This window comes from Poecile atricapillus, chromosome 9, assembly GCF_030490865.1.
Source record: "Poecile atricapillus isolate bPoeAtr1 chromosome 9, bPoeAtr1.hap1, whole genome shotgun sequence".
Lineage (NCBI taxonomy): Eukaryota > Metazoa > Chordata > Aves > Passeriformes > Paridae > Poecile > Poecile atricapillus.
The window spans coordinates 6,733,812-6,759,496 of NC_081257.1; the positions used below are offsets into that span (position 1 = coordinate 6,733,812).

At 46.8% G+C, this 25,685-nt stretch overlaps 3 protein-coding genes across 10 annotated transcripts in view; 1 reads left to right on the plus strand and 2 right to left on the minus strand.

Moving 5' to 3' along the window:
• Positions 1-138: 138 nt before the first annotated feature.
• On the minus strand, positions 139-4,096 carry MKRN2OS (MKRN2 opposite strand). Of its 2 annotated transcripts, none has more exons than XM_058845376.1 (4): positions 3,897-4,096; positions 3,292-3,341; positions 2,521-2,683; positions 139-701 (listed from the first exon to the last, which is right to left on the minus strand). In XM_058845376.1, the coding sequence occupies exons 1-4, from the start codon at positions 4,094-4,096 to the stop codon at positions 575-577; spliced, it is 540 nt and encodes a 179-aa protein (XP_058701359.1). In that variant the 3' UTR covers positions 139-574. The 2 variants fall into 2 exon arrangements, with proteins under 2 accessions (XP_058701359.1, XP_058701358.1); XM_058845375.1 differs by having other exon boundaries at positions 143-827.
• Positions 4,097-4,121: 25 nt separating this feature from the next.
• On the plus strand, positions 4,122-10,358 carry MKRN2 (makorin ring finger protein 2). Of its 2 annotated transcripts, XM_058845373.1 has the most exons (8): positions 4,235-4,260; positions 4,715-4,843; positions 5,752-5,900; positions 6,600-6,901; positions 7,659-7,873; positions 8,816-8,926; positions 9,389-9,533; positions 10,017-10,358. In XM_058845373.1, exons 1-8 carry the CDS (start codon positions 4,235-4,237, stop codon positions 10,158-10,160), a joined length of 1,221 nt encoding a protein of 406 aa, XP_058701356.1. In that variant the 3' UTR covers positions 10,161-10,358. The 2 variants fall into 2 exon arrangements, with proteins under 2 accessions (XP_058701357.1, XP_058701356.1); XM_058845374.1 differs by lacking the exon at positions 5,752-5,900 and having other exon boundaries at positions 4,122-4,260.
• Positions 10,359-13,243: 2,885 nt separating this feature from the next.
• Positions 13,244-25,685, minus strand: part of RAF1 (Raf-1 proto-oncogene, serine/threonine kinase) — a 62,325-nt gene continuing 49,883 nt past the window's right edge. For 4 of the 6 annotated variants that reach the window (XM_058845363.1, XM_058845366.1, XM_058845362.1 and 1 more), the window contains 11 exons: positions 25,143-25,202; positions 23,332-23,359; positions 23,113-23,240; positions 21,945-22,062; positions 20,637-20,721; positions 19,590-19,766; positions 18,730-18,776; positions 17,244-17,362; positions 15,883-16,014; positions 15,201-15,335; positions 13,244-14,316 (listed from right to left, as the gene is read on the minus strand). In XM_058845363.1, coding sequence (XP_058701346.1) covers positions 14,176-14,316; positions 15,201-15,335; positions 15,883-16,014; positions 17,244-17,362; positions 18,730-18,776; positions 19,590-19,766; positions 20,637-20,721; positions 21,945-22,062; positions 23,113-23,240; positions 23,332-23,359; positions 25,143-25,202 — 1,170 coding nt within the window. In that variant the 3' untranslated portion in view covers positions 13,244-14,175. The remainder of the gene's footprint in view (positions 14,317-15,200; positions 15,336-15,882; positions 16,015-17,243; positions 17,363-18,729; positions 18,777-19,589; positions 19,767-20,636; positions 20,722-21,944; positions 22,063-23,112; positions 23,241-23,331; positions 23,360-25,142; positions 25,203-25,685) is intronic. The other 2 variants (XM_058845367.1, XM_058845365.1) reach the window with 1 other exon arrangement.

A 25,685-nucleotide genomic window follows, 5' to 3' on the forward strand; every position in this document is an offset into this window, starting at 1 on the left:
TATTCTGGAGCCTGGGCACCTTTCCCCATCTGGGTGAGATGTGTTTCTTCCCTTGGGATTTGCAGTTTCACATTCAGGTATCTGAATTCCACCTTGGCTTCTTTTCTTTACCACGCAGTTCAGAACAGAAAAATCTGATGGGCAAAGAGGCCAGACTTATTTGCTGGTATATTTATTAGTAATTAAAGGAAAGGAAATTCACAGTCAGACAGGAATTTGGGATTTCAGCAGCACACAAGCACATGTTCCCTTTTTTTCACTCATCAGTAAACAAAGGTGACAGGAAAAGGCCGCTTTGGTTTGCTACAGCTGAAGTTCCCAGTTCATTTGTAAAGCCCTGAATTCCACAGCAGTTCTGATTTCTGGTGTGAAGTCTTTGCAGAACAGAGCACACAAGGAATGCTAAATCAGAAAACATTTTTCCACAGGAATTCTGTTGTGTGTACATTGTGTTACTTCACTGAAATGCACAAGCTCATTATCCTGACCCCTCCCTGAGGGGCAGGGCGAAGGTAATGCTGATTTAACGCCATTAAACCCTAACCCTGAGCTGTGCAGCCTGCCTTTCCCACTGCTACTCCAGCAGGCTCTGGTTTCCAGCCACACTCTCCTGCTCCTGCTCCTGCTCAGCCAAGGGCACGATGTAGAAGTCCCTGTGAGCCAGCTGCTGGTGCAGGGTGAGGTACCTGGAGGCCTCCCTGCTGTGGGGGAGCACAAAGCTCTCGGTGAACTGGCCTTTGCTCAGGGGCTCCTGGCCCCGGCCCTGCCGCACGCGGTTGATGAAGGCCAGAGCGAAGGTGAAGCAGTTGTGCTGCTGCTCCTCGTACCTGGGGAAATGTTTTATATAGGTGCAAAACTTGTAAAAGAAAGGCTTCATAAAATCGTGGCTTAGCCCTGTTGCTTCAGCTGAGTGCAGCTAGCTGGACTGTTAAGTTCCCATGAAAAAAAAAAAATTTAGAAAATGAGAATCAGTTTAAATAACAATCTGACTGTTCACACCAATAAAAACAAAGCCTGTCTCATGAGAACCCCCAAAGAAAGTATGTAAACACCCATGAATAGAGAGAGTCCTAGCATGTACACACACAAACACCTTCTAACCAATGAATTAAGCAGCAAGAAAGTTACTGACCAATTAAACACCATGACTTCCAAAACTGTATAAAAATATGAGCTATGCAATAAAGATTCAGCTCATAAAAAATCAAGAATCCTGTCAGTTTCTACTGCAGCAGGGAAACACCTTCTCAGCAGGACTCATCACTGCTCCTGGGGGAGTGTTCCCTCAAGGAACGCTCTCCAGGAACTTCTCCATCCCAGCAGTTCAGTATATTCACCACAAGTGGGACTTCCCAGCCTGAACTCTGAGCATAAAAATGAGAGGGCTGCAAGAGTTGACAAAATGAGTTCTTATTTTTTTTATACTTACTCGGCTTTTCCCTTGTTAACCTCTGCCCCTCCAGCTATTGCTAGCAGCTCTTTCCTGCAGCCCCAGAGTTAACTGTGTGCCACCACCATTTAAAATCCTTCTATCAGAGCTGTTCCCTACTACCCTTCAGTAAGTGAAAAGCTGTCAAGAAAACCAGAATTAAGTTTGTCCTGAACCCAAAGGAGCTACAGGATTAGTCTGGTGCAGTTCCTGTCCATTGACAAAATAAGCAGAGGGTTTAATTAAAAGAGTTGTTTTCAGTTCAGTGGTCACTGGTGGTGTTGTGGAAAAAGGTCACTGTGTCAGGAGGGGGCAGATGGAAACCAGGGAAAAGCCTGGAGAAGGGATGCACACATCTCTGACCTTCTGCCAGTGATTTTTTCATGTCAAGGCAATTTTAGTATTACTGGGAACTGTAAAAGTGACACAAATTCTGTTGGCTTTACCAGCTCTGTAAACTTCTAAAAATTCTGTTCTAAATCAAATTTTCCATCTCTTTTAGGGAGGTAATGTTTGATCCCTGAAATTTTATACTCAGCACATAGAGAATTGCTAAGAAATGCTTTTAATTCAATGTTTTTTTCTTTCTTCTCTATTATGATTACACTCACTCAATGACACCCAGGCAGGCTCTGTGTCACAGCTGCTCTCACTGAGGGACAATCCCAGGACTGGTGTTTCCCTGGAGAGCTGCTCTGTCACCACTGGAGCTGGAAATGAGCCTGGTTCCCACTTCTCACCACTGACATCAAAACAACAACTGGCCAAGAATCCCATCACTGTGCTCAGTCTTTCTATGCAAATACACCTCAAACTGCTGAAACCTCAAAAAATAATTATGGAATTGTACCTGCACCTTTGTACTCAGCTGCATGCAGGTCATGTTTCATCAAACTGGGGCTTTTAATGTAAAATCCCCTGAAAGCACCTCTTGCTTTAGAGCTTTTGTGTTCCAGCAGCTGAGTTTTGCTCAAAATTCAGAATATTCTGGCCAGCCAGGCCAGGCTGCCAGCAATGTGTGTCCTGAAGGACACCAGGCTCTGAAACCCCCAAATCTCATCCCAAACACACCCCAGCTGTTCCCTACACACCTTTCAGGGAGCCAGGCCTCTTCCAAGGAGAATTCCTCCAGGAGGTTGTCCCACTGCTGCAGGAGCTCCCACATGTCGGGCTGCACCAGGGCGACGCTGATGCACTGCTCCCAGCCACTGCCATCCCTGTGCACACCCTCCTGGTCATAGTTGTACACCACACCTGCAAACACAGCAGTGGGGTGCTGGGGAACACACACACAGCCCTTTTTGGGGTTTGTGCTGACTCAACTTCCCATCAGCTGAGTACAAAATGCAGTCCTAGCGTCTAGCAAACATCTGGTCTCATTTCCACAGCGTAGTTTGGAAAAAAGTTTGGCTCTTTTAATAATCATAGCACCAGGCTTCGTTTTTAACCCCCAAAGGAGACTGGCTTTGTATTAAATACACAACTGAAATGATGTTTTGAAGGGTGGGCCCACCCTAGATAGAACCCAATAGGATTTTTAATGTGGCTTTTAAAATTGTTTTTTTAATTAGGGGTGTTTTTAGAATTACCAAAAACTATGTTACTCTCAATTAAACTGTAATTCCTTTAAAGCAAGCCTAGCTCTTCATTCCAGGGGTGGAAGGCACCTGTTTATTCCACTCAATGCCTGTTTAATCCAGTCAGGAGAAGGGGTTTGCTCTGGAGCTCTGCTGCAAGGTGAGATCATCCCAGGATATTGGCAGCTGCAGCTCCCAGGGCAGCAGGGGTGGCAGGTGGGGTGGCCGAGGGGGTTCCTGCGGGGTGTGGGAGGCGGCACGGCTCGGCAGGGACCCGCGGCTTACCCTGGGAATTGGTGATCCCGACGTGGAGGTCACAGTGCCCGTCGTAGTCGCTGGAAGAGGAGCAGAGGGGCTGAGGAGTGTCCGTGCACAGCCCAGAGCTCCCAGAGCGGCTGTGAGCCCTGTCCCGTCCTTTCCCCTCTCCCATTTCACCTCCTTCTCCTTTCCCTTCCCTTTTCCCCTTCCCCTGTCCTCCCCTCTCTCTTGTCTTACCATTTCATTTCCTCCCACTTCCATTCCTTTACCTGCCCTCTCCGTTCCCATTCCCTTCCCTTTTCCCCTCCCATTCCCTCTCAGTGCCCGCCCCTTTCCCCGTGTCCCTCCCCTTTCCCCTCCCATTCCCGTTCCCCCTATCCCTCCCTTTCCCCTTTCCCCTCCCATTCCCCATATCCCTCCCCTTTCCCCTCCCATTCCCATCCCCATCTCCCTCTCTTTCCCCTTTCCCCTCCCATTCCCATCCCCATCTCCCTCTCTTTCCCCTTTCCCCTCCCATTCCCATCCCCATATCCCTCTCTTTCCCCTTTCCCCTCCCGTTCCCGTTCCCGTTCCCGTTCCCGCCGTTTCCCCTCAGGGCGGTTCCCGCGCGCGCGGCGCCCCCTGGCGGTTACAGCAGGAAGGTGCCGCGGCTGGGCCTGATGAGGAAGGCTCGGGGCTGTCCGTGGCCGTGCCGGAAGGGGCAGGGCAGTCGGGCGGGCGCTGCGGACAGCCCCGCAGGTCCCCGCAGGTCCCCGCCGCACGCGGGGCAGCGCGGGGGCACGCGCCGGCAGTACAGCAGCGCGCGGCAGTGGCGCACGCGCAGCAGCGCCATGGCCCGGCGCGGCGGCCTAAACCGTCCGGCCGGAAACGCGGCCGCGGGGCGGGGCCGCGGCCACGCCCACCCCTCCCGCGGCGCGGAACCTCGGTGCGCGGAGTGAGGAGCCGGGCGGGCCGGGCAGAGCGGTGCACGATGAGCACGAAGCAGGTGACGTGCAGGTGAGCGCGGCCCGGCCGGGCCCGGAGCCCTCGCAGCCCTCAGACACCCCCGGGCCCTGCCCCGCGCCTTCGCAGCCCCCTCGTTCCGCTCTCACGCCCGCCACGCTCCGTTCGTGCTCGGCTGGAGGCCGTGGGTGCCCCCCGAGCCACCCTTGTTCCCTCGCTCTCCCCCGCGGGCTGCCCGGGAAACAAGCGGGGGCAGTGTGAGAAGGCTCCTCCGAGTCTCCTCGGGGGAGTCTGGTTCACTGAAAGGGCTCGGGTAATGGAAGGGCTGCCCGGGGAGGTTGGGGGTGCCGGTCCCTGGAGGTGGCCGTGGAGTGCCCTGGGCTGGGGGCAGCCTGGGGCTCGCTGGGCTGGGAGGGTTTGTCCAGCCTCGGTGATTCTGTGAACACAAACCAAACCAAGCCCGGGCAGACCGTGCCTCCTGCTGTGACCTGCGCCTCTCCCTCCACAGGTACTACTTGCAGGGCGTGTGTCGGGAGGGAAGCAAGTGCCTGTTCTCCCATGATTTGGCCACCAGCAAATCCTCCACCATCTGCAAGTACTACCAGAAGGGGCAGTGTGCCTACGGCTCCCGCTGCAGGTAACCCCCGCTCCCCGGGCTGCCCGAGGGCTCCACTCCTGACAGCTTCACCCCAGGGCACTCACAGAGCCAGCAGAGAGACCCAGGGGAATGAAATCATTTATTAAAAGCGAGTTTTGCCAGGGCCAAAAGCGGGTTTCGCCTCTGGTAGTGGAGTTGTGCTCTGGCTCAGATTCAGGGATTGTTTTGCTCTGTGGGAACTGAGCTTTGGGGTTCACATCTCTCCCATCCAGGTCTTGCAGTCAGAGCTGCAGGTGCCCGTGGAAAGGCCACAGAGAGGCTGGAAGCTCCTGGTGCAGCTCCCAGCCACCCTCTTGCACATCCCAGTGCACAGTTTTGGGGACTCTGAGCTCTCTCCTCGTGTCCCCCCGGGTTGGTGGGAAGGCTGAGCCATTCCACAGCTTTCTCTGGAGTCTCCAGGTTAAAACTCTCAGAGGAATCCTCTAGGGAATACTGATCCATCAGGGATTTGCCAAAGGGATCCTTCCTGGAGGAATTCCCTGCTGGCTGAGGAACCTGGAGCTCACCTCAGAGTTCCCTGCCTTGCCTAATCCGTGTGCCAGAGCGGGATCAGGGGCTGGACATCGGTGATTCCATCAGCTGCTCCCCTGGAATTGGTGGTGTGGGATGGGCTGAGGGACTCCCAGGGGTCAGTGATGGCTGCAAGCCGTGTGTGGTTTTTCTCCAGCTGTTTGGCTGGAATTTGGGCAGGTCCACAAAGAGATGGGGAGTATTTCTGTTCCCGGGAAAATCCTGGGTCTGTCCATGGAGCAGCCCCTGTGCTCCCCTGGCTGCTCCTGCTCTGCTGCTGGGGTGTTTGTGCAGTCCCACCGGCTGTCTGGGCTCCTCTCCTTTCCCGGAGCCGCTGTTCGGTGTCTCGGTGCCCGATCCCGGTTTTCCTGCCGCAGGTATGACCACGTGAGGCTCCCTCCGGCGGGCGGAGCCGCGGCCCCGCCGCTCCCCGCGGCCCCGGGCAGCCCCCGGGCGCCCCCCGAGCGCGGCCCCGCCGCCCCCCGCAGCAGGAGGGAGAAGAGGACGCTGGTGCTCCGGGACAGGGGTGAGTGGGAGGCTGCTCTGCCCGGCAGCAGGGAGGGAGGGAGGGAGGTGCCGTCCCCTGTGATTATGGGAGATTCAAGGCCAGCCAGAACTCCCTCCTGGAGCCTCCCTCCCGCACACACTCTGCCTGTCATCCTTTTCAGTGGCTCTGGGAGTGACTGCATCCATTCTGCTCACTGAGGAATGGTGAGAGGAGTGTTTTGTCCACCCTGACAGGACAAAACTGTCCTGGGGGGAATGTCAGGCTCTGCTCTCAGACAGTCAGCAACAGGACAAGAGGAGCTGCTTGATATCTCGAGTCTGGGCAGTTCGGGCTGGACATGAGGAAGAATTCTCTCATGGGCAGGGTGGTCAGGCACTGGAAGGGAGTCATCATCCCTGGAGGTGTCCAAGGGACAGCTGGATGTGGCATTCGGTGCTCTGGGCTGGGAGACAAAGTGGGGTTCAGTTAAACTTGATTATCTTGGGGGTCTTCTCCATCCTTAATGATTCTGTGATTTTTTTTTTTAGTCTATTTGTGACCAGAAAACACCTGAATAAACGCTGCAGTTGAACTCCTCAGTAGGCAGCTTGGGAAAACCCCTGCCATTCATGAGCAGAAAGGGCTTAGAGATGAGATCCCGTTGGGAAGAAAAGTTGATATTTGGAGCGGCAGGAGCTGGTGGGGGTTGAGTGCAGTGCCCTGTGCTTGTCCCTCCAGATCTGTGCGGCTCCAGCGAGGAGAAGCAGCGGCCTGGCGCCCCCAGCGGCCCCGGGGCTGTTGTGTGCTGCGGGGAGCCCGGGGACAGCGAGGAGAGCAAGCCCCACTCGTACCTGGAGGCCATCTGCAGCGGGCTGGAGGAGCCGGGCGCCGGCGCCACCGAGCAGCTGTGTCCCTATGCCGCCGCCGGCGCCTGCCACTTCGGGGAGCGCTGCCTGTACCTGCACGGGGAGCTCTGCGAGATCTGCGGCCTCCAGGTGCTGCACCCCTTCGACCAGGAGCAGAGGAAGGCCCACGAGATGGTAAAGGGGGAGCTGGGAGAGCTGCTCAGGGCAGGGTTGGGGCTCTAAAGATGGGCTTTGCAGGAGAGCTTCTTCCCAAGAGCTTCTGTTGTATTGCTTGTCTGGAGAGCGGTGTAGAGAGCGGCCAGCTCGACCCCCAGAGCTGAGCTGGCGGTGATGCTGCAGGGAGCAGCTTGGGGTTTTTCCAATTTCATCCTCATCAGAGACTGGCCTGCTGCCTTCTCCTGCAGCACCCTGACAGTCTCCCAGGAGAATGGCTCTGGGAGGTCTCAGACTGAGTCACCAGCTCACCTCACAGTGCTGTGGGAGTGGGAATGGGTTGTGGATTGTCACTGCTGGGATGAGAAGTGCTGGGGGAAAGCCTGAAATAAGAGACTAATTCCTTAACTGGGTAAAAATTAGCACCTGATGAATGAATGTGGCCTTAATTATCATCAGAGGAACACCTTGAGTGTGGCACCTATTTAATGAGATGCTTTCTGGGGATGTTTGAAGCACCAAGGAATTCAGTATCTGTTGTCTGACAGAGATGCAGAAAGGGATGAGTGAAGCACCCTGGCATCTTTATTTCTGACAGCTGAGAGAACACTGAAGGCTGAAATGCCATGATTGATTTTAATGTGTTTTAAGTTAAACTCTGCAGTGACAGGGAGGAATGATGTCCTTAGTGAGTGTTCCATGTTCTGCCTGCAGCAGATCCTTTCCAGGGGGTTTGGTTTGGCAGGCTGGCACTCACAGTGGCTTTCTCCCCCAACAGATGTGCATGGCAACGTTTGAGCACGACATGGAGAGGGCCTTTGCCATCCAGGCCAGCCAGGACAAGGTGTGCAGCATCTGCATGGAGGTGGTGTATGAGAAGCCCTCAGCCTCAGAGAGGAGGTTTGGGATCCTGTCCAACTGCACCCACACGTACTGCCTGTCCTGCATCCGCCAGTGGAGATGTGCCAAGCAGTTCGAGAACCCCATCATCAAGTGAGTTCTGGCACCTGCCACGACCTGAGGGGGGCTGAGCCTGCTCACACAGGGGGCTGGAGCTGCAGGTGTTAACAGAGCTCAGCAAAGCCCACTCCAGCTGCTGGCCAGGCCCAGGACTTGGCTGAGAGCTGCCTGCACAAGCAGCAGGGTGCACTGGGTGTCCTTTGGTACCAGTTCCCTTAATTCCATGGCCCTGCGAGGGCAGTTTGGCCATGGCAGCTCAGTCCTCTCTGATTGTGTGGTCAGTGGGCAGAGTGGACTCTGCAACAGCTGGGACCTTGAAAAGCTCTGCCCCTTGCATTGACCAAAAGCTCCATTTTTTCCTATGGATGTGCTTAATTACAGGATTTTTCCCCTAAACTGCAGCTTGCTCTAGGTAAATGTCCCACTAACCACACTTTCATCTGTCTCAGTAAATGCCTTTATCTTCTAGCTCTACAAAAAATGTGTTCCAAACGTGTTCCCCTTCAGATGAGGGAATTTAAAACATCCACTTAGGGCAGTTTCTGTCTTTGAGCATCTCTCAAGTTACAAACATGCTGAGGAAAAGGTGGGAAATATTTTCAGACTTTTCTGCACAACTTTGACTCCAAATGTCACTGAAGTGACCATCAGTTCCTTGCATTTTAAAAGGCTGAGACACCTTAATCTGTGGTTTTGGCTGCACTCACAGAACATAGTTTGTTTCTGCACACTGAGGAAATCCCTGTTGCTTTTGCTCAGGTCCAGAAACAAACACAAGCCCTGGGTGCCCTGAATTGTGTTATTCCAGCTGGAATGCACACAAGGTGCTGTGCTAACGTGGGAGGAGGTGGCTGCTGCCCGAGGTGACAAAGATCCCCTCTCCCTCGGGAGGATCCTCACTGCTTGGGGCAGATCTGTGGAGGGTTTCAGTCTGGGGAGGCACCAAAGCTTCTCTGGTTTGTCTTGTTGCTCCAGGTCCTGCCCTGAGTGCCGGGTGATCTCCGAGTTTGTCATCCCCAGCGTGTACTGGGTGGAAGAGCAGGAGAAGAAAAATGAGCTGATTGAAGCATTTAAACAGGGAGTGGGGTAAGTTCAGCAACCACCCACATTCCTCACGTTGTTCTTTAGCTGCTCCAAGACTCAGTCAGTTGCTGAGCCTTTATTTTTAACCTTAATGTAATTACAGACCACTCTGCAGCGAGCTCCTCATCTCTGGTCACACTTCTGCTTCACTCTGTGGCTGTGTAATTGTAGATCAGAAATTCAGCCTCTCTGTGCTCAGAAATGTTGAAGCTGTTTCAGCTCACTTGCCAGAATTGGCTTCATGTGGCTTCTGTGGCTGCCTCAGCCGTAACTGCCTGGAGGGTTGTTGGTGACCGAGGAGCGCAGAGAGGGGAGGAAAACAAAGAGCTTCACTGCTGCTCTCAGCTGGGGGAGGCCAGAGCTCTGACAGTGTTACCAGAGCTTTACTGAGGCTGTGGGGACTGAACTGCTTCTCCTTCCCTTCCAGCTTGAAGACAGTAACCCTTTTTCTTCTAATTAACTCAGGAAAAAGCCCTGCAAGTACTTTGAGCAGGGGAAGGGAACGTGTCCCTTTGGAGGGAAGTGTCTTTACCTCCACGCTTACCCCGACGGGACCCGAGCTGAGCCTGAGAAGCCGCGGAAGCAGCTCAGCTCCGAGGGCACCGTGCGGGTAAGGAGGGCCCTGCTGTCACCCAGACCTCATTTCAGGGTCACCTGTGCTGCTGGGAATGGCTCCTGCCGTGCAGGACAAGGGAACAAAGCACCTCTTGGTGTTCCTTGGGCAAGGGTTTGTTCTTGGAGACACAAGGTGCTGCTCATGTACCTGCAAAATATCATTGCTTTGTTTTTTCAACCAGTCCAAACCTTTGCTTGCAGGAATTCTGCTCTTAAAGCTTTCACCCACAGTACTCCAAGCTCCTCTCCTGTGCTTGGCACTAAGGGCAGGTGAAAAGGGTGGAACCTCACACAGTGGTGGTGCCTCTGCCCCAGCTGTGTCCCCTCACTGCCTGTTCTGGGACATGAGAGCCTGGCTGTCACCCTGAGCTCAGAGCTTTGTGATCTCGTCCTCTGATGGGTTTTCAGTGAGGAAATGAGTGCCCAGGCCAGCGTTGTGCTGGCTGGGGGTGCTCAGGCAGTTTTTTCTCTGTTGCAGTTCTTCAATTCCGTGCGCCTGTGGGACTTCATCGAGGACAGGGAGAGCAGGAGCGCGCCCGGCGCCGACAGCGAGGTCACGGAGCTGGGGGAGCTGTTCATGCACCTCTCTGGGGCTGAGGAGGATCCCACTGCAGCCCAGTGAGCACACACAGCCCCTCTGAGCCCAGCAGTGCTGCTATTTATTAGCCATGCTTTTACTCTCTCCAGCACACCTAGAACAAAACGTGCCCTGGTGGTTACTCGTGCAGTCCTGGTAAAGTTTTCAGATAGTTTTTATATGGCAACAAAAAAAAAAAAAAAAAAAAGAAAAAAACAACAACAACAAAAAAGACTAAATATATTTAAAAAACAAAAAATAAATTGGCTGCATGGAAAAAAAATCCCTTAATCCCAGGAGGGTTTTCTCCCTCTCTGGCCTAACATATGCTGTCTTGTGAGCTGAGTGGTAGTGTAAATACAGGTCCAGTGAAAGCTTAAGCTGGTAAAAACTGTTGCTAAATAGAGTTTGGGTGCATTGGGGTTTTTTTTCCTCCACTAGATCAGCTAAATGTAGAACTACAAAACCCACTGAGAATAATGGTCAGTGTAGGGTTTTCTCCTTAAAAAGGAGCTGGTGCATTGTACCTCAGACAGTACCTGGAGTTCAGTTTGGTGGATTCTCTGGGTGTGTGGGGCTGGGGCTGGGCAGGGCCGAGTTCCCAGCCCTGTTCCACAGCAGTCAGGTGCTCAGAGGCAGCAGTGGCTCCTGCTGGGAAGCAAATGCAGCTGCACTGATTCCTGAACTGGCTGCACAAACTGGAGCTTGGAGCAGAGTGAGGTGTCCCCATATCCCAGTGATTGCTCAGCCAGTCCTGCCCCACAGCCAGGGGTGGCTCTGCAGCAGCTCAGTGCCTCCACTCCCCTGTTCCCCAGCAATGCTGAAGGCCCAGGAGGGCTGGGGGATCAATGCACATCGCTGCTGAGTTAACAGAACTGCTACTGAATTCTGGCTTTGTTAAAAACCTGCTTTCTGTGGCAAAGGCCGTTGGATTGTGAAATCTGGTACCAGAAGTTAATTCTGCCAAGTGATCTGTATTAACTTTGCAGCTAAAGCAAGAACTCAGTGTGCACTCAAGTGGCTGCTCTAACAGCATGGACACACCTGAGCATGAGCTGACACTGACTCAGGCCCTTGTAAATCACTTGGGCTTGGAGTGAGACACTGAGCAGTGTTTGTAAACACAGAGATGAGGGGTTTATTGCAGAACACTTTGGTTGCAGTGGAAGGCAGGTGTGTAACTGGTTTGGTTATTATCTATAGCAGTATAAAAGCATAAAAATTAATACTTAATGTGTCAGAAAGAAAGGCCAAGAGCAGAAAGCTGACCTGTGGATCAGTGATGGTCCCAGTCTTGATCCACCAGGGGAGGAAAGTTAGGAAGCAAAATGTGTTCAGAGAGAGCTGGACAGGAAGCTGCTGCCATCCCTGGGGTGGTGACACCAGGATCTGGGTCCCTGCTAGGAGGCAACAGCAGGAACCTTAATCTGGGATTCAAACATCTTGAACTGGGACCAAAGCAGTGACTCCAGGATTTTCCATCCAGCTGATGTTGGCATTTCAGGGTCAGGAGCTCCTCCCCTCTGCCCCTGCCAGCTGTGCCCTCTGTTCTGACCTGGAAATTAAACTTTCCCATCATTATTCCCCCCCTAAAGTTAATTTTTAGCAGTGCTGCACAGTCAAGCCTGGCCTTGGCAGTGTCTGTAACAAACAAAAGTTCCCAGTTCCTTGGTGACACTGGCCCAGGACAGGTCCTAAATGCAATCAGTGCAATTGCTCAGCGCTAAGGAGAAGGTAAATTATCCCTAAGAGGGATGGCACACACTACAGTGAATGTTCCAAGGGCTCCCAAACACCCCTTCTACCCCAGAATACTTCCCCAGCCCTCACCCTTCCTCAATTCCTTCTTTTTTATTTTTCCATCCTTTTTTTTTTTTCCAGAAGGAAATATTGTCAGGTATACACCAAAAAAAAAAAAACAATGGATAGGATGTTCTTTACCTTAAACAAGACATTCCTCATTTACTTTGCCCCAAGAAACCAGGAGGAATAGTCTGAAATTAAAAAGATACTTTTTTTAAGCTACCCAGGGACTTAAAATGTCTGAGTTTCTAAGTTCTTCACTCAGCAGCTTTTATTTAATTGAACATCAAGTGCTGGTTACAATAAACCCACTTATGAAAAATACTTCATTTTTTCAAGAGACACATGATCTGCTTTAAAAATCATGGGTTAATGGTTTCTTTTGGGAAATCAGAGTTAAAGCAGCTTACCTCTTCTGGGTTTTTTTTCTATCATGTTTTAAGCTCATTATAATGAAGTGAAAATTAGAGATAAATAATGTTTAGAAGAGAGTTGCAGTCCAAATACCAATAGTATTTTTAAAAACCATGCAGAACGATATGGAGCAGCCTCCTTCAAGTCTCAGTTCACCACTTAGGAAGCAAAGCTTTTGGGCATTCTGGTATTGCCCAGGGATGAATATTCTACCCTTGTATGGAACATTCTGAGGACAAACCTGAGGTGATTTCTGTCTGGCTCTCCTCCCTTTCACAGGAGCTTTGTGGGGTTTTGCTGCTGCAGAGGAGAGGCTGCAGGGGCTGTTTGGGCATTCCAGGGAGAGCTGGACACGGGGATTGTCACAGTTCCCAGCACAGACAGCAGATCTGCCCAGCAGCTTTGGGGTGGAGGTGCCCAAGGGCACAGCCAGCCCCTGCCCCACTCCCTGTGCCCCCACAGAAAGGCAAAATCCCAAACTGGGCTTCCATCCGTGCCCTAATAACCAAATAACCCTCATTTCACCAACTGCTATTTGAAAACATCCATTTTTAGATTCAGCCACCTACTCCTGACTCCATGGGAGTTCAGCCAACACAAAAAACTCACCTGCACCTCAATAAACGAGAAAAGAGCAGAAGTGGTGCAGGGAAAGAGCCTGAGAGCACATCAGGGTGGGTGTCCAGAGCAGCTGCTGCTGAAAGGTCATTACAGTACAGAAAAACTGTCTTGTCATGTGACTGGGAATGTAGGGGTTGTTTCATCAAGTGTGTTTTTACTTGCACTGCTATTATTTATCAGTTCCTTTTTAAAAATTATTCAGAATGTTATTTCTTGAGTTTTCCAAATGCAGCTGTCCCACTCAGAACTGTGGATGACTACATTAAAATGATGACATTGAATCTTAAACCTAAAATTTAATTTATTTTATTAAAATAAGATAATCAGAGGAACCTTGGCTTACAATAAATGCATTTTCTCAGGAGCAATAAAAACAAAATTAAAACCCAAATCAACAAGAAAAACTGTATATGCTCAGTTTCCTCTTGCTAGTGCATCTCTTGGACGACAGCTTCCGATGGGATGCAGCCTCTGCAGGAGGTGGGAACATCCCTCAGCCTTTTCCAGCCCCCAGCCCAGCATTCCTCACTCACCCCTGCCTGGGCTGCAGGAACAGGTCCATAGTACCAAAGGCAGCTGGGAGGCTTCTCAAGATGACCAAAGCAGGACTGGCTCACCGCCTTCTCTGAGCAGGACAATTCACAACCGATTCCATCCTTTTGCAAGAGTTTTTCTTCTATGTGCAAAACTATTGCAAAACTATTTTGTGTTGAATTAGCATTTGAACTTATTTCATTGGCTTGGTGAAGCTCTTAGGCAGGAGCTGATTTCCAGAGTTATTTCCTCTTCCCACTCCAGGCACAACTCCCCAGGGTGAGGTGGCACTTGGCGTGGGGCAGTCAGAGCACCAGAACATCACCTGTCCTCAGAGCCACCTCGCTGAGCACAGAGCAAACCCAGCCAGAGCCACTGCCAAAGAAACAGCCATCGCTTCTGGGAAGGGGAAAATAAGGCTCAAGTGCATCTATTAAAAAAATAGTAATAGATCTCTTGATTTGTAGTCTGTTACCTCTCCCAGAACAAGAGATGGTAGCAAAGGCAATGAGGAGCTGTGTCCCTGCAGGCTGAGAACTGCACGAATCCAGAGCAGCTTCTCTGTACAAGTGGGACGCGGAGGATCCTGCCGGAGGAGCCCGGACACCGAGGCGTGGGAAGCACAGCTCGTGTTGCTCCTGCTGCTCCAGCCAGGGGAGCAGGGGGCAGGAGCAGCTCAGAACGCAGCTCAGAACACGGGCAGCCTGGTGGAGGTCAGCGTGCACGAGTTGATGTCCTCGGTGTGGGCGGCGCGGTGCAGGGACGGCTCCGAGGCGCTGCGGTTGATTTTGGGTAGAGAGTGCTGCAGCAGCTCGATGGATGACAGGATCTGGGGGGAGACAGCAGGTTAGAGAGGCTTGTGGGACCAGCAGCTCCCTCTGCTTCCATTTAAACATCCACTCATTCAATTCTTCCCCAATTCAATTACGGCTTTAAGTTTTATTTTAATGCTCTGTGGGGCACTGAAAACACAGAGGTGGAGGAATCCAGCTCTGCCCGCCCCTGTCAGTGCTGTGAGGGCCTCAGGGAGTTCCAGAGGGTGGGAGGGTGGTTTTCATCAGTTCACAGACATTAAGATCAATTAATAAGCATCTAAACCATCCTCCAGTAGAGTAACGGGGAAGGAACTGCATCTTCTGCCTGACATTTAAAAAGAACTTTCTAAACAATGCTTGACTGCAACAGCAGTAAGCTGTTATTTTTCCAAAATTTCTGATGTTTAATTAATTACTCATAATTAATACGCAGAAGAAAATACCTTCCCCTTCCCCATAGTGACAGGAGAAGGTGGAGCATCCCTTGTAAAAATACCAGAAATTGCTACATGAATTTACATCCCCCAGTGGATTTTGCTTGTTCAGAGCTGCAGGAAGGAAAGGAGGAGTGGCCCCTTATTTTTCTGAACCCTACTCTAAAATAAAATGGATATCCAGAGATAGATTGCATTTTTATTGTGCGAAGGGTTTGGCTTGTCTCTAGCTAGGTCAGGTGTTGAAATCCTGCTCTGGGGTTAGCCCAGCAAATGCTGCAGGTTGTGTTTCATGTCACAGAAACTGCAAGTCCAACCAAAACACAAACTGCCAAGAGAGCTGCATTATGAACAAAGACAGGCTGCACCTCCTATTAACCAAAATTTCTACCTGAGCAGCCTCTGGTGTGTGCTAATGGCTCTTTGGAAAACCCTCAGGCTCCTGTGCAGGACACCCCACTCACCTGTGGGAACAGAGGTCGTTCTTCCCTAACTTTCTTCAAACAATCTGCTACGAGTCTCTTCATGGCTTTGGGGCAGTTCTTGTACAGCTTGCTGAGGTCTGGGGAAGCATAGCCCCGGCCAACCATGAAAATGATCTGTAAAACAACAACCAGCAGCACAAAAGGCAGGTTACACAGGGGGCCTCACTGCTGGGCAGCTTTAGTGCCCCCCAAGGGGGTGAAACCCAGTCCCAAAGGGCACCAACAGAGCCCTGCAAGCCTGGATAACAGTACAGCCTAGTAAAGACTACATAAATAAATAGCCAACATTCAAAGCCTGGACAAGAGTTACTGGGTTTTTTCCCCTTAGTAAAAAGCACCAAATCTTCCTGATGTTAACAGCAGCATATTTAACACCAAAAGGGGAATTTCCCATAACTGCAAATGTATAAACCAAGGTTTTACTCTGCAGCAAAAGCTGTAACCTGAATTAACAAGGCACTTCAAATGTTTATAATCAGGGAATTTTTCTCCTCTGAGTATCTGCACTGTCAATACTGAGGTGAACGTTTACTGCTGAAACAAAGCAGGTTGTCCACACCACTTCAGTTGGTTTGCATTGGTATTTATCCTGCATTTCTCGAGGCCAAGGGGATGTGCCATGGCCAGAAATAAACTGGAGTGTTCCCAGAGGGTTCCTCACCTGATCTCTGTTGTTGATGTGGGAGTAGGGCAGCTCTCCTGTCATCAGCTCATATAACACTATTCCATAGGAGTAGACATCTGACTGGAAGCTGAAGGGGTTGCTGTCCTGCATCCGGATCACTTCGGGGGCCTGGCAGGGGGGAAAAACAAATTATGAACAAAAAAACAAAAGCACAGGATGAGGGAAAGTATTTGGGAAGCAGAGACAGCGAGTTCAGCAAGAAATGAGTGAGCAAAGGGTACCCCCAAATCTTTGATGAGTTTACCTAAAGCTCTGGAGAAGCTCAGGCAGGGCTACTCCACATCTTATTAAAAATATCAATACAGTTCAGAGCACACAAAAAATCAATGCTTTAAATGAACAAGCATTTTGTCATTAGAAAAAAATATTATTATTTGAATTTGCAATGTTTATTGACTCATGTTGCACCTTACACAGAGCTGAGCCTGAGTTTACCATCAGTTCCTAAACTGGTATCAAGGTTAAAGGGGAAAAACACAAAACTCTGATCTCTTGTGAACTGATACCAAAACATGGTCAGGAAATGCAAAAGCCAAACACAAAACAGCACACATTGAAGATCAGGGAAGAAATGCAGGAACATTTTAACATATTTGTGAAATTATGAAGCTTCTTAAAATCAGTGATGTCAGATTATGGAACAAAACAAGGTGTGAACCATCAAAAGAACTTTCCCATTGGCTAAAAAATTTTTTTCCCTCCTAAAGAATTCCCTTAATTATTGAGCAAAGCACTAAAGTACAACAGCATAAAAACCACAATAAGGGATCACAGGAACTTCCCAGGAAACAGAAACAACCTCCCCTTCAATGACAGCTCAGCAAAGATGGGCTATAAATGACTAAAACAAATACATTTTTTAAAAAGCCTACAATGAGCAAATATGCAGGTTGGTTTTTTTCCCCCCAAGGTCTCTTTCATGTACACAAATACATTGCATACCATTGGGTAAATTAGTTTTAAATCCTTTTATGGAAAGTTTTCAAAAATTTGGCTTTTTCTCCAATTTTTTTAAAGGAAAGAACATTTCTGCTTCTGGAACTTTGTTTCAGGTGATGTGTGTATTTTACAGAGCACAAAACAGTCTTAAGCCAAGCATCCTGATATTTTCAATACACATTTCCACACTGGCAGCCCAATTTAAAATAACTCACAATCCCCAGTGGAGAATCCACAGGTGTCTGGTGCCTACTTCGCACAATTAATTCCTCCAGCACTTCCAACCTGTCCTACACTTGGAATAAAAATCTACACAGAACTTACACACCTGAACGTTCCAGTGTTGAAGGGACAGATGCATGAGGAGAATATTGAAAAGCAGGGAATGTTTTGCTCACCATCCACAGGATCGAGCCCGTGGGCTGCTCCACCTGCTGGGATCCACTCCACCTGGATTTTACAGTTGCCAGACCAAAGTCTCCTATTTTCACTGTGAGGCCTTCATGAAGAAATATATCTGTAGTTTCGTTAAAGAAACTGAAAACAATTGAGTCAACAGTTCTGTATTTTCTGACCTGACTAGCAAGTGCTGCTTGTTTTGTTTAAACCTGCTGTGAGCTGTATGTGAAACAAAGGAAGAGGGATTTTATGGCAGCCACGCTTAAATGAACATTTAACACTAAACCAGAGCAGATGTTCCAGCATTACTGGTAGATTTATCTTTATGGTGAATCAAGAGTTCCTTACCATCCATGGCTGCAGCTCCTTAAATAACTGGTGCTGAGAAAGGGAAACAGCACAGAGGTCTCACAACTCAAAAATTAAAAGTAAGAAAAGAACAATTACAAGGAGAAATAAGTATCAAAATAAAATCTATTTCCATAAAGTTCTCTGGCAGATCTCCTGAGGGTGAACTATGATTTTAACTGGAAATATATCCAGACTATTTATAATTATCTCCTTCATGGGTCTGTTGGTTATTGATTACCAACAATTTCTTTGCTGGGGTTATCTTAAGAAGATATCATTGAATGATTTCACTTAGGAATGTTTTAAGAAAGATAATTCAGAAATATAAACATAACTGACTCCTCATTTCTGTGTAAGGAGCAGAGCTAATTTATTTCACAAAATTGGTCTTTATTAGGAATATCAAATTTCTGGTCTCCTAATACAGTCAAACAATTAGGGTTTGTTTTTTTGTTTTTTATTTTAACTGAAAATGGAATCCACTGATACTCTGGAACTACTGAACTTGGCAGATGTTTTTTATGATGACATTTGCCAAAACATCCTGCTCACATTTGATGGAAGGAAGCCCCAATTCCTGCTGGTAGCTCCATGGATGTTCTGGTAATTGCAAAATTAAGCATTTCAAAGGTGAAAGGCATCAGCTCACAACATTTTCACTCCAGATGTGTTACTAAATAGATATTTTTGCACAAAATATAATGGTAAAAGGCTGCCTTCTCTTGAGTTTAAAGTAAGATTTTTGGCTTCATTTCTGCCAGTTATGTGAGGAGTTCTAAATATACTAAAAAAACCACAAGAAACAGAAACAAATCCATGTGTGCACACAGATGAACAGGCACACACACCTCCCATCAATGAGAAGAGCAGCATTTGGGTACCAGAGGATTGAATAAACCCCATTTAAGTAAAATAAGAGACTTCTGGAGCACAACTGTTGCACATCTTTATCCCAAGTGTGGTAAACAAGCACAGATGTTCTGTGGAAGTCGTTCCTAGCTCATCACAGGGATTGCCCATTAGTAGTTATAGATATAAATATATTTAAAATACCTATTGCAACCCCCACAGAAAGCTCCACAGTAACAATAAATCACTCCCTCCCTGCAGAGAATCAAGCTTCAGGAAGGATACTATTGGATTTCATGTCTCTGTGGATGATGTTCTTTGCATGTAAATAGCTGTGAAGGGAAAAGCACAAGAGCCATTAGCAGGGCTGCTCACAAAGAGCATTCTCATTCCCCCCGTTTATTACACACCCAATCCCTTCACACACCTCTGGCTTTCCATGAGCCTGCTCTGGGAACAAAGAAATGGAGCTGTGCAGTAAAGGAATGTCAGGAAAGAGTGGCACAAGTTCCATTAACCCTGGAAAACTGGGACTGTCCTCATACCCATGAAATCTGTAGCCTGTGCTGAAGCCGACTGTTCCCAACTGCCTGCACTGAAATGTGCCCAGTTTTCTGCTGTCTCACTGGAAACCTGGGCCCTCATCTACAACATGAATGAGCTCTGGCAGCAGCAGCTGCTGCTTCTGTGCTCTCAGCATCAGAACAAGGGCTGAAAGCAGAGAGGTGGGGCCTGGAGCAACTCAGACAGCTGGAACTGCTTCCAAAAACATCTGGGCGAGTCCTGTGGGACAGAGCAGCCACCCCTGATCTCATCTCACGAAGCATCAATCAGTGTGTGTCAAACACTGCAGCGTTCCAGTAACACAGGGGAGGAAAAGCCCCTGCATTCTGTATTTAGAACAGAATTTTTAGAACAGAATATTTTGCTGCACCACAGCAAGACCTCAAGCTGCAAAAGCAGATAAAATAGAGAAAATATAATTGATAAAAGTCACAAGCTAAGGCAAAAATCCATGGAAAAAAGAACTAAATCAAAGCACAACTACAGCCAGCAGTGCTGAAGGAAGAATCTCTCCCTGAGCCCACCTGAGCTATCTCAGCACTCTGTATTGAGGGATGGGGAGGGAAGGGGACCCCACTCACTCCATGCCCTGCGCGGTCTGGCGGGCGATGTCGATGAGCTGGAACATCTGGAACTTGGTCTCCTGCACGTGCAGATGTTTGTAGAGGCTGCTGCCCTCGCACCACTGCGTGACAATGGCCAGGTTGTCCTTGGTCATGTAGCCCATGAAGAGCAGGATGTTCACGTGCCGGGTCTTCCTAACAGAGCAGCACCAAGAGGAATCAGTGCCCGCATCAAAAACACCTTCAAAGGCTTCTCAAAATGCACTCCTGGCCAAATGGATTTCATCTTTGGAATCCTAGGTCAATGTGTGACTGAAATTTGGGCTTACAAGTAATTAAAATATACCACAATTGCTGTTCTTTTTCTTTTTTTTTTTTGCAGCTGTTTTGCTTTGATTTTCAGTTACAATACTTCCCTTTAGTTATTTGAACTCAACATTTAAGAAAAGGATGTCTGAAAATTTAAATGGTTTCATATCAATAAGCAATAGTAACACTTGCAAGTGGTATTAGAAGATACTGCAATGACAGAAATCACCCTGAAAGCTGGGAAAAAGTGCCAGCTTTAGGTAGAAGACTGAATCCAAAGAGGAAACCAAAGGATAACTATAAACCCTAAAAGAATTATCAGATAAGGAGATGGTTTTTATGTCTCTGCTTGGTTCTTCTTCAGGAGTAACATTCCAGACACGTCATTAGACACTTAAAAAGCCTCAGGATTTGAAAGCAGAAAATAGTTTCACTGGTCAGTGTATGTGTTATGGGTGGGAAAGAAAGTTATTATGCTGCAATTTTAAGAGGAACAGTTCAAGTATTTTGCCTGGTGGTGACGACTAGGGCAGAATTTATTCATCCTCACTTTTACTGCCCAGTGTGGCCTGAACAAGTGGGTGGTAAGAGACCACAAAAATACTCTGAACTATGACTGTCTTCTTTATTCTTCTCTGGAAATCTGCTTTTTGTGCCTATCACACACAGAACATTGGGCCAGAAGGCTCCAAGGAGGGCTGGGAGTCAATTGCAGCACCTGGAATATCAGAATTTTGCCGTGAAACTCCAACTCACCTCAGTACAGCCACTTCATTCCTGAAAGCCTGAAACTGTTCTGGGGTTGGGTCTACAACCTTTAGGATTTTCACTGCTACATCCCCTGGAAATAAAATTACCACAAAAGTTACTGAAAATGCACCTTTCCTCTTCAAAATGGCATTAACAAACAAGGTAATTAAAATTCCTCATTTGTGCACAGCACACCTCTACTAATCCGTACAAAGGTCAAGATTTCCCTGCAGACAAATTTCTGTGGTATCAAGTAATTATAATTTAGCTGAATTTCAGTCTAATGGAAAAAGTCATTAATTAATTATTCACACACCTCCTTTCCAATTTTAAAGGCTATGTTTGGCTAGAGTGCTTTTTGCAGGATATACGTACACACACCTTTGTGGTTTTACTATCAAATTTAAATTCTCAAGTGTTTGTATATATAAACTTCATTTGAACACATTAAAAAACCCCAAACCTCTCCTTCATGCAGAATTTAATGGAATTCTTGATACTTGAAGAGGTGTGAATGTTCTATTAAAATTAAATCTTAATATGAATTTATTTTTTATTATGAAATCTTACTGAACTTAATTTTCCTCTTGATTTCTGTGTCCCAATTTAGTTCCATTATGAAAATCAGAAACTGTTCATTATTTTTAGTGTAACAAGAGTTACAGCTTCCCTTGCTGCTGACAGTATTTGAGCTTTGAGACAGGCAAGTGTTTACTCATTAAAAATAGAGAGCAGCAGGTAAATTTCCAGATTTGTTTTGTCAGCTCTTTTTCTCACAATACTGCTATTTAAATTAGGGCCTGGAGGGCTTTTTCTGTGTTTTTCTTTTCAAAATCACAAGCTGTGAATTTAGAAACAAATTCTGCAGCTCTGCAGGGTGCCAGTTTTCAAAATATTCCCACTACCTACAGATCAAACTCTCACATTAAGCATTTTTTCACTGAAAAAAATCCTCAATTTATGCTGACTTCCTTTCCCTCCCACCTTGAAATGAAGCATGCTAATTAAACCACAAAGGTTTTAAGAGAAGGTAAATATCATTTAACAGCAGGCTGTGGAATTTCCATGCTAACAGAAAATAAACCCTTTTCAGAAAGCAAGCTGGTGTGGAACATGGGAATGAAGAGATCATGGAGTGAAAATGGAGATGCAGCTGCTGAGATTCAGGTTTTGGTGTCTGTGCTTTGCTTCAATTCCAGTGCTGCTCTTACAAAGCAGCTCCTCTTTCTGTCTGGTGCCTCTGGAGGCAGATGAGCACCCAGCAGCCCTAAATCCATTTTCCCTGGGGTTGCTGCCCCCCAGATCAAGACTCACCATGCCACTTGCCCTTGTAAACTGTCCCAAAAGAGCCTGAGCCTATCCTGGTGGAGAGCATCACTTCACTGGCTTCTATTTCCCAGTAGTAACTGGAGTCTCTCTGTCCACGAGGCCTCTGTAACAACAATTCACAGGGATTTCATTTTTAATCACTTGCATTATACACACAAAAAAAAATTAAGTAACTCCCTTCACACACTTTCAAGATGACCTGAAACCTTGAGGGGTTTGTCCTGCAGTTTGGAGTTCTGTTTTTCTCCTCAGTTTGGGAGGGGTGGTGAGGTATTTTAGCAAAAAACCCAAACGACAAATCAACACATTTTCTTGGATGTCTTGAACTATTTATGAAGTTCATGAAGGTCTGCACTAGAAAATTAAACCCTAATTTGAGATCCTAAAAGGAACATATATTTTATGATCAATTATTTAAAAACATCTGAAATATTTAAGAAAGTGGTTTTTTTTCAAAAGTACAATGCTGGAATTCTGGAACTCTTACATATTTAAATGGAATAAGCCAAACATTTACATTAAAGCAAAATTCTCAAATGTCTAAGTGAGAAAAAAACTGTGAATCCCACTAAGCAACTGTATTTTCATTGTGAAAATACAGTTTATTGAAAGCTTATAAGCCTTTAAAAATTTTAAGGTATCATCAATTATTATTCTAACTCTTCTTTCTTTCCCCCCACCCCTAAGTTTAAATCAAATCTTTGAGGGAAAAGTTGCATTTTGTAAAATCTGGTTTTCCCGGAGACATTTGACTTTCCAATGAAAACAAAGACATTGTCAATATCCACTTTCTATGGAAACATCACAGTTCAAATAGTGCTAATAAAGCCAATTTTAAATATATTAAAACTGAATCAAAAGGATGCAACGTCTAAAGATTTAAAAGGTGATCGTTGGACCTGCACTGACAATGTCACACCACTGCCTGAAATTCATTTCTAACCCAGAACACTTTGTTCTGAGTATTTATAACCCAGGGCAATAGTGCCATCATTCCCAAATTAATTACAATTAAATTGCTCCTGTATACACAGTGCAGAGCAACCCAACATTACCTGCACCTTTCAGTGCAGAAATTGATCCCAACATACTACTCCACCCAGCACAGTTTAACCATTAATTGTTTAATTAAAACAAATATCACCATACTTACAATTTTGTTTTTTTCTTGTGTGTTAGATCCAGGGGCTCTCTCTCTTTGGGCTGGGACTGGGGTTTTAGGCTGAGACCAGCCAGTTGGGCTCATATTGTTAGGACTTCCAGACAGAGCAGAGGGTGAGGCTTTAAGATAAAAAGACAAGAAAGCAGTTTATGGACAAGAAAACAACCAAATCAAATCATATTAGAAAATGTTAAATTTTTGAAACCATACCTGATTCACTATGGCTTCGAATTGCATCCTGCAACAGAGAAGATGGATAATAAAGTTAATAAATATAAGGGAGCACACAAAGGAACAAGCAGGGCTGGTGTGGAAATTGCTGGGCCAGTTTTGGTCAAGTGCAATACAGTTACTGGCCAACAGCTCCAGGACTGGGGATTTTCCCATCACACCAATCCTGCAGGACACCCATGCAATTTGTGAATTCTACAGAACAGGGAAGAGATTCACAGCATATCGAAAGGACCGCTACCAAAAAGGAAAGAGGAAAAAAAGGACACAAAACAAGAACCACCAGCAGCAATACTGTCTTCACTCCCCCTGCACTTCATGCTCATGTTCCAGGTGTGGACAGAGCTCCTGGGATGGCCTCTGTCCCCAGGGGACAACTCCCAAACAGCTTTTCGGGTTCAAAGTAGGACTTTTTAAACCCCCCAAAAATATTCCAACTCAATATCCATTGTGAAATAACTCTACATACTACTTCAACCCCCCAAAAAGGCTACATCAAGTGCCCCTGCACAAACCCCTCTCCTTTCCCAAGCACATTCCCACAGGGAATTTGGCATTTGAGCAGTGTTTTCCCACAGGTCACCAGGACAGTGCCACAAGTGTCACCTCATGCCACGGGCACAACACAACTCTACAGCCATGCACAAGAGAGAACTAAGCTCTGACAAACAGCACTGCACAGCTTTTCTCACCTGCCATTTGTATTATCCCAAAGTACAAACAGGAAAGGGAAAATATCCAGGGACTGTGTAAGTACAAAGCAAGAACATGCACTACAGAGAGGTTAAACACTGTCAAAGTTAACAGAAGTCAATTCAAACTCTCTAACTAATTAGTAGAATAACAAAGGTAAGATTTCACAGGAGGACAGAACAAGCCCACATTCCACTCCACAGTTTCAAATTAAGATTATCATTATCCTTAGCAAAGATTCAGTTATGAAATGCATTGTTTTAGCTAATTAGTTGCATTCACCCAGGCTGAACTAAGTACAGAATTCTTATTCAATACCCACTGCCACTGTTCCACACCTGAGTGGATTAAAATTTGCACGAACTACCAATAAAAAACTCTTCAATTTATCACTTCTGTTCATTTTAAGGATAATAAAAACTTTTCAGAACCTGAATAATAAGTGATTGGTTTTGTACATCAGCCAGAGAATGTAACTGCTTTCAAGGAAGCTGGCAAAGGATAACAAAAGAATTTAAATTGTTTCTCATACTTATCTACATGGAGTTCTTACTTTGAAAAAGTATTTTTGAGCTTCAATCCTGATGTGAATATTTGCTTATTTGCTTCTGAATTCAACAGCAAACAAACCAAACCCCCTGTTCTTTAGAGCTGTTCTTACAACACAAATAACACCATCCCCAGTGCTGTAGTCTGTCAACTTTACTTTGATGGGAAATAAAAACAGTACAACGTGTTCTTAATCTCAGGGCTTTGGATGGGTACAGTCAATAGAAATCATTTCCAGAGGGAAAAAGCCACACAATGGATGTGTTTTGAGAAGGTTTTGCTTTAAAGGCTGTGTGACCCAATGCATTCTAATCCAAGCCTATTCACATTCAGAGGAGGATGAATTCAGCCAGATCAACTCAACATGAAGCTCTTTATCAATTTGCCTCTTCCAATTAACAGCCTCAGTATTTGAGTAAAAACATGCTGGAAAGATTCTCATCAAATCAGCTCCAGATTAAACACTTCACGTGGACACTGCCATGGCTTACAAGTTATAGCAATCCTGTTAATCACAAGAAAACAAAAGGCACCAAGGAAATACCTACTCTTCCCCTCAAACAAAAGCGTCTGCACCAGGAGCTGGGAGAAGCATTCAGGCTGTTATTCTAGGCCAACACAGTAAGAGATAAAAGAAAGAAACAGAGGAAGTATAAAAAAATATTTTTTAAAATTAAATGTTAGGCTAAATGAAAGAAAAAGTAACTTAATTTGCTTGATAAATGATAATTAAGTGCAGTACAATTTTTAAGTATTCCTGCTCAAAGCCAGAGGTTCACTAGGATCTATCCTTGGGTAAACCACTTTTTTATGATGTTTTTTTCTCCTGGTGTACTGGAAAGTCTCTGCTACTTTCTTTCTGCATTGCTTTGTGGCCTTTTAAAAGCCTTCAGGACATATCAACTATTTTTATGATAATGAGAAGAGCTAGAATAGAAAGTATTTCTGTCTTTACCACTCTGCAAAAAGAATAAAGAAAGCAATGTCTCCTTAAAGACTCATCACTCTACCAAGGTCAGTAATTCAGATTTTCTTGAGTGCCTCATTGTGGTTTGTGCCATCAAAGATGGCCAGCCAGACCTCTGAAGCAG

Coding starts and splice junctions, on each gene's coding strand:
- MKRN2OS (XM_058845375.1), bottom strand. CDS start 4,096: ATGGCGCTGCTGCGCGTGCGCCACTGCCGCGCGCTGCTGTACTGCCGG. Junction 2,684..3,291: donor CGGGATCACCAATTCCCAGG/GTAAGCCGCGGG, acceptor CTGTGTTTGCAG/GTGTGGTGTACAACTATGAC. Junction 828..2,520: donor GAGGCCTGGCTCCCTGAAAG/GTGTGTAGGGAA, acceptor ACATTTCCCCAG/GTACGAGGAGCAGCAGCACA.
- MKRN2 (XM_058845373.1), top strand. CDS start 4,235: ATGAGCACGAAGCAGGTGACGTGCAG. Junction 4,844..5,751: donor GCCTACGGCTCCCGCTGCAG/GTAACCCCCGCT, acceptor TTCCTGCCGCAG/GTATGACCACGTGAGGCTCC. Junction 6,902..7,658: donor AGAGGAAGGCCCACGAGATG/GTAAAGGGGGAG, acceptor CTCCCCCAACAG/ATGTGCATGGCAACGTTTGA.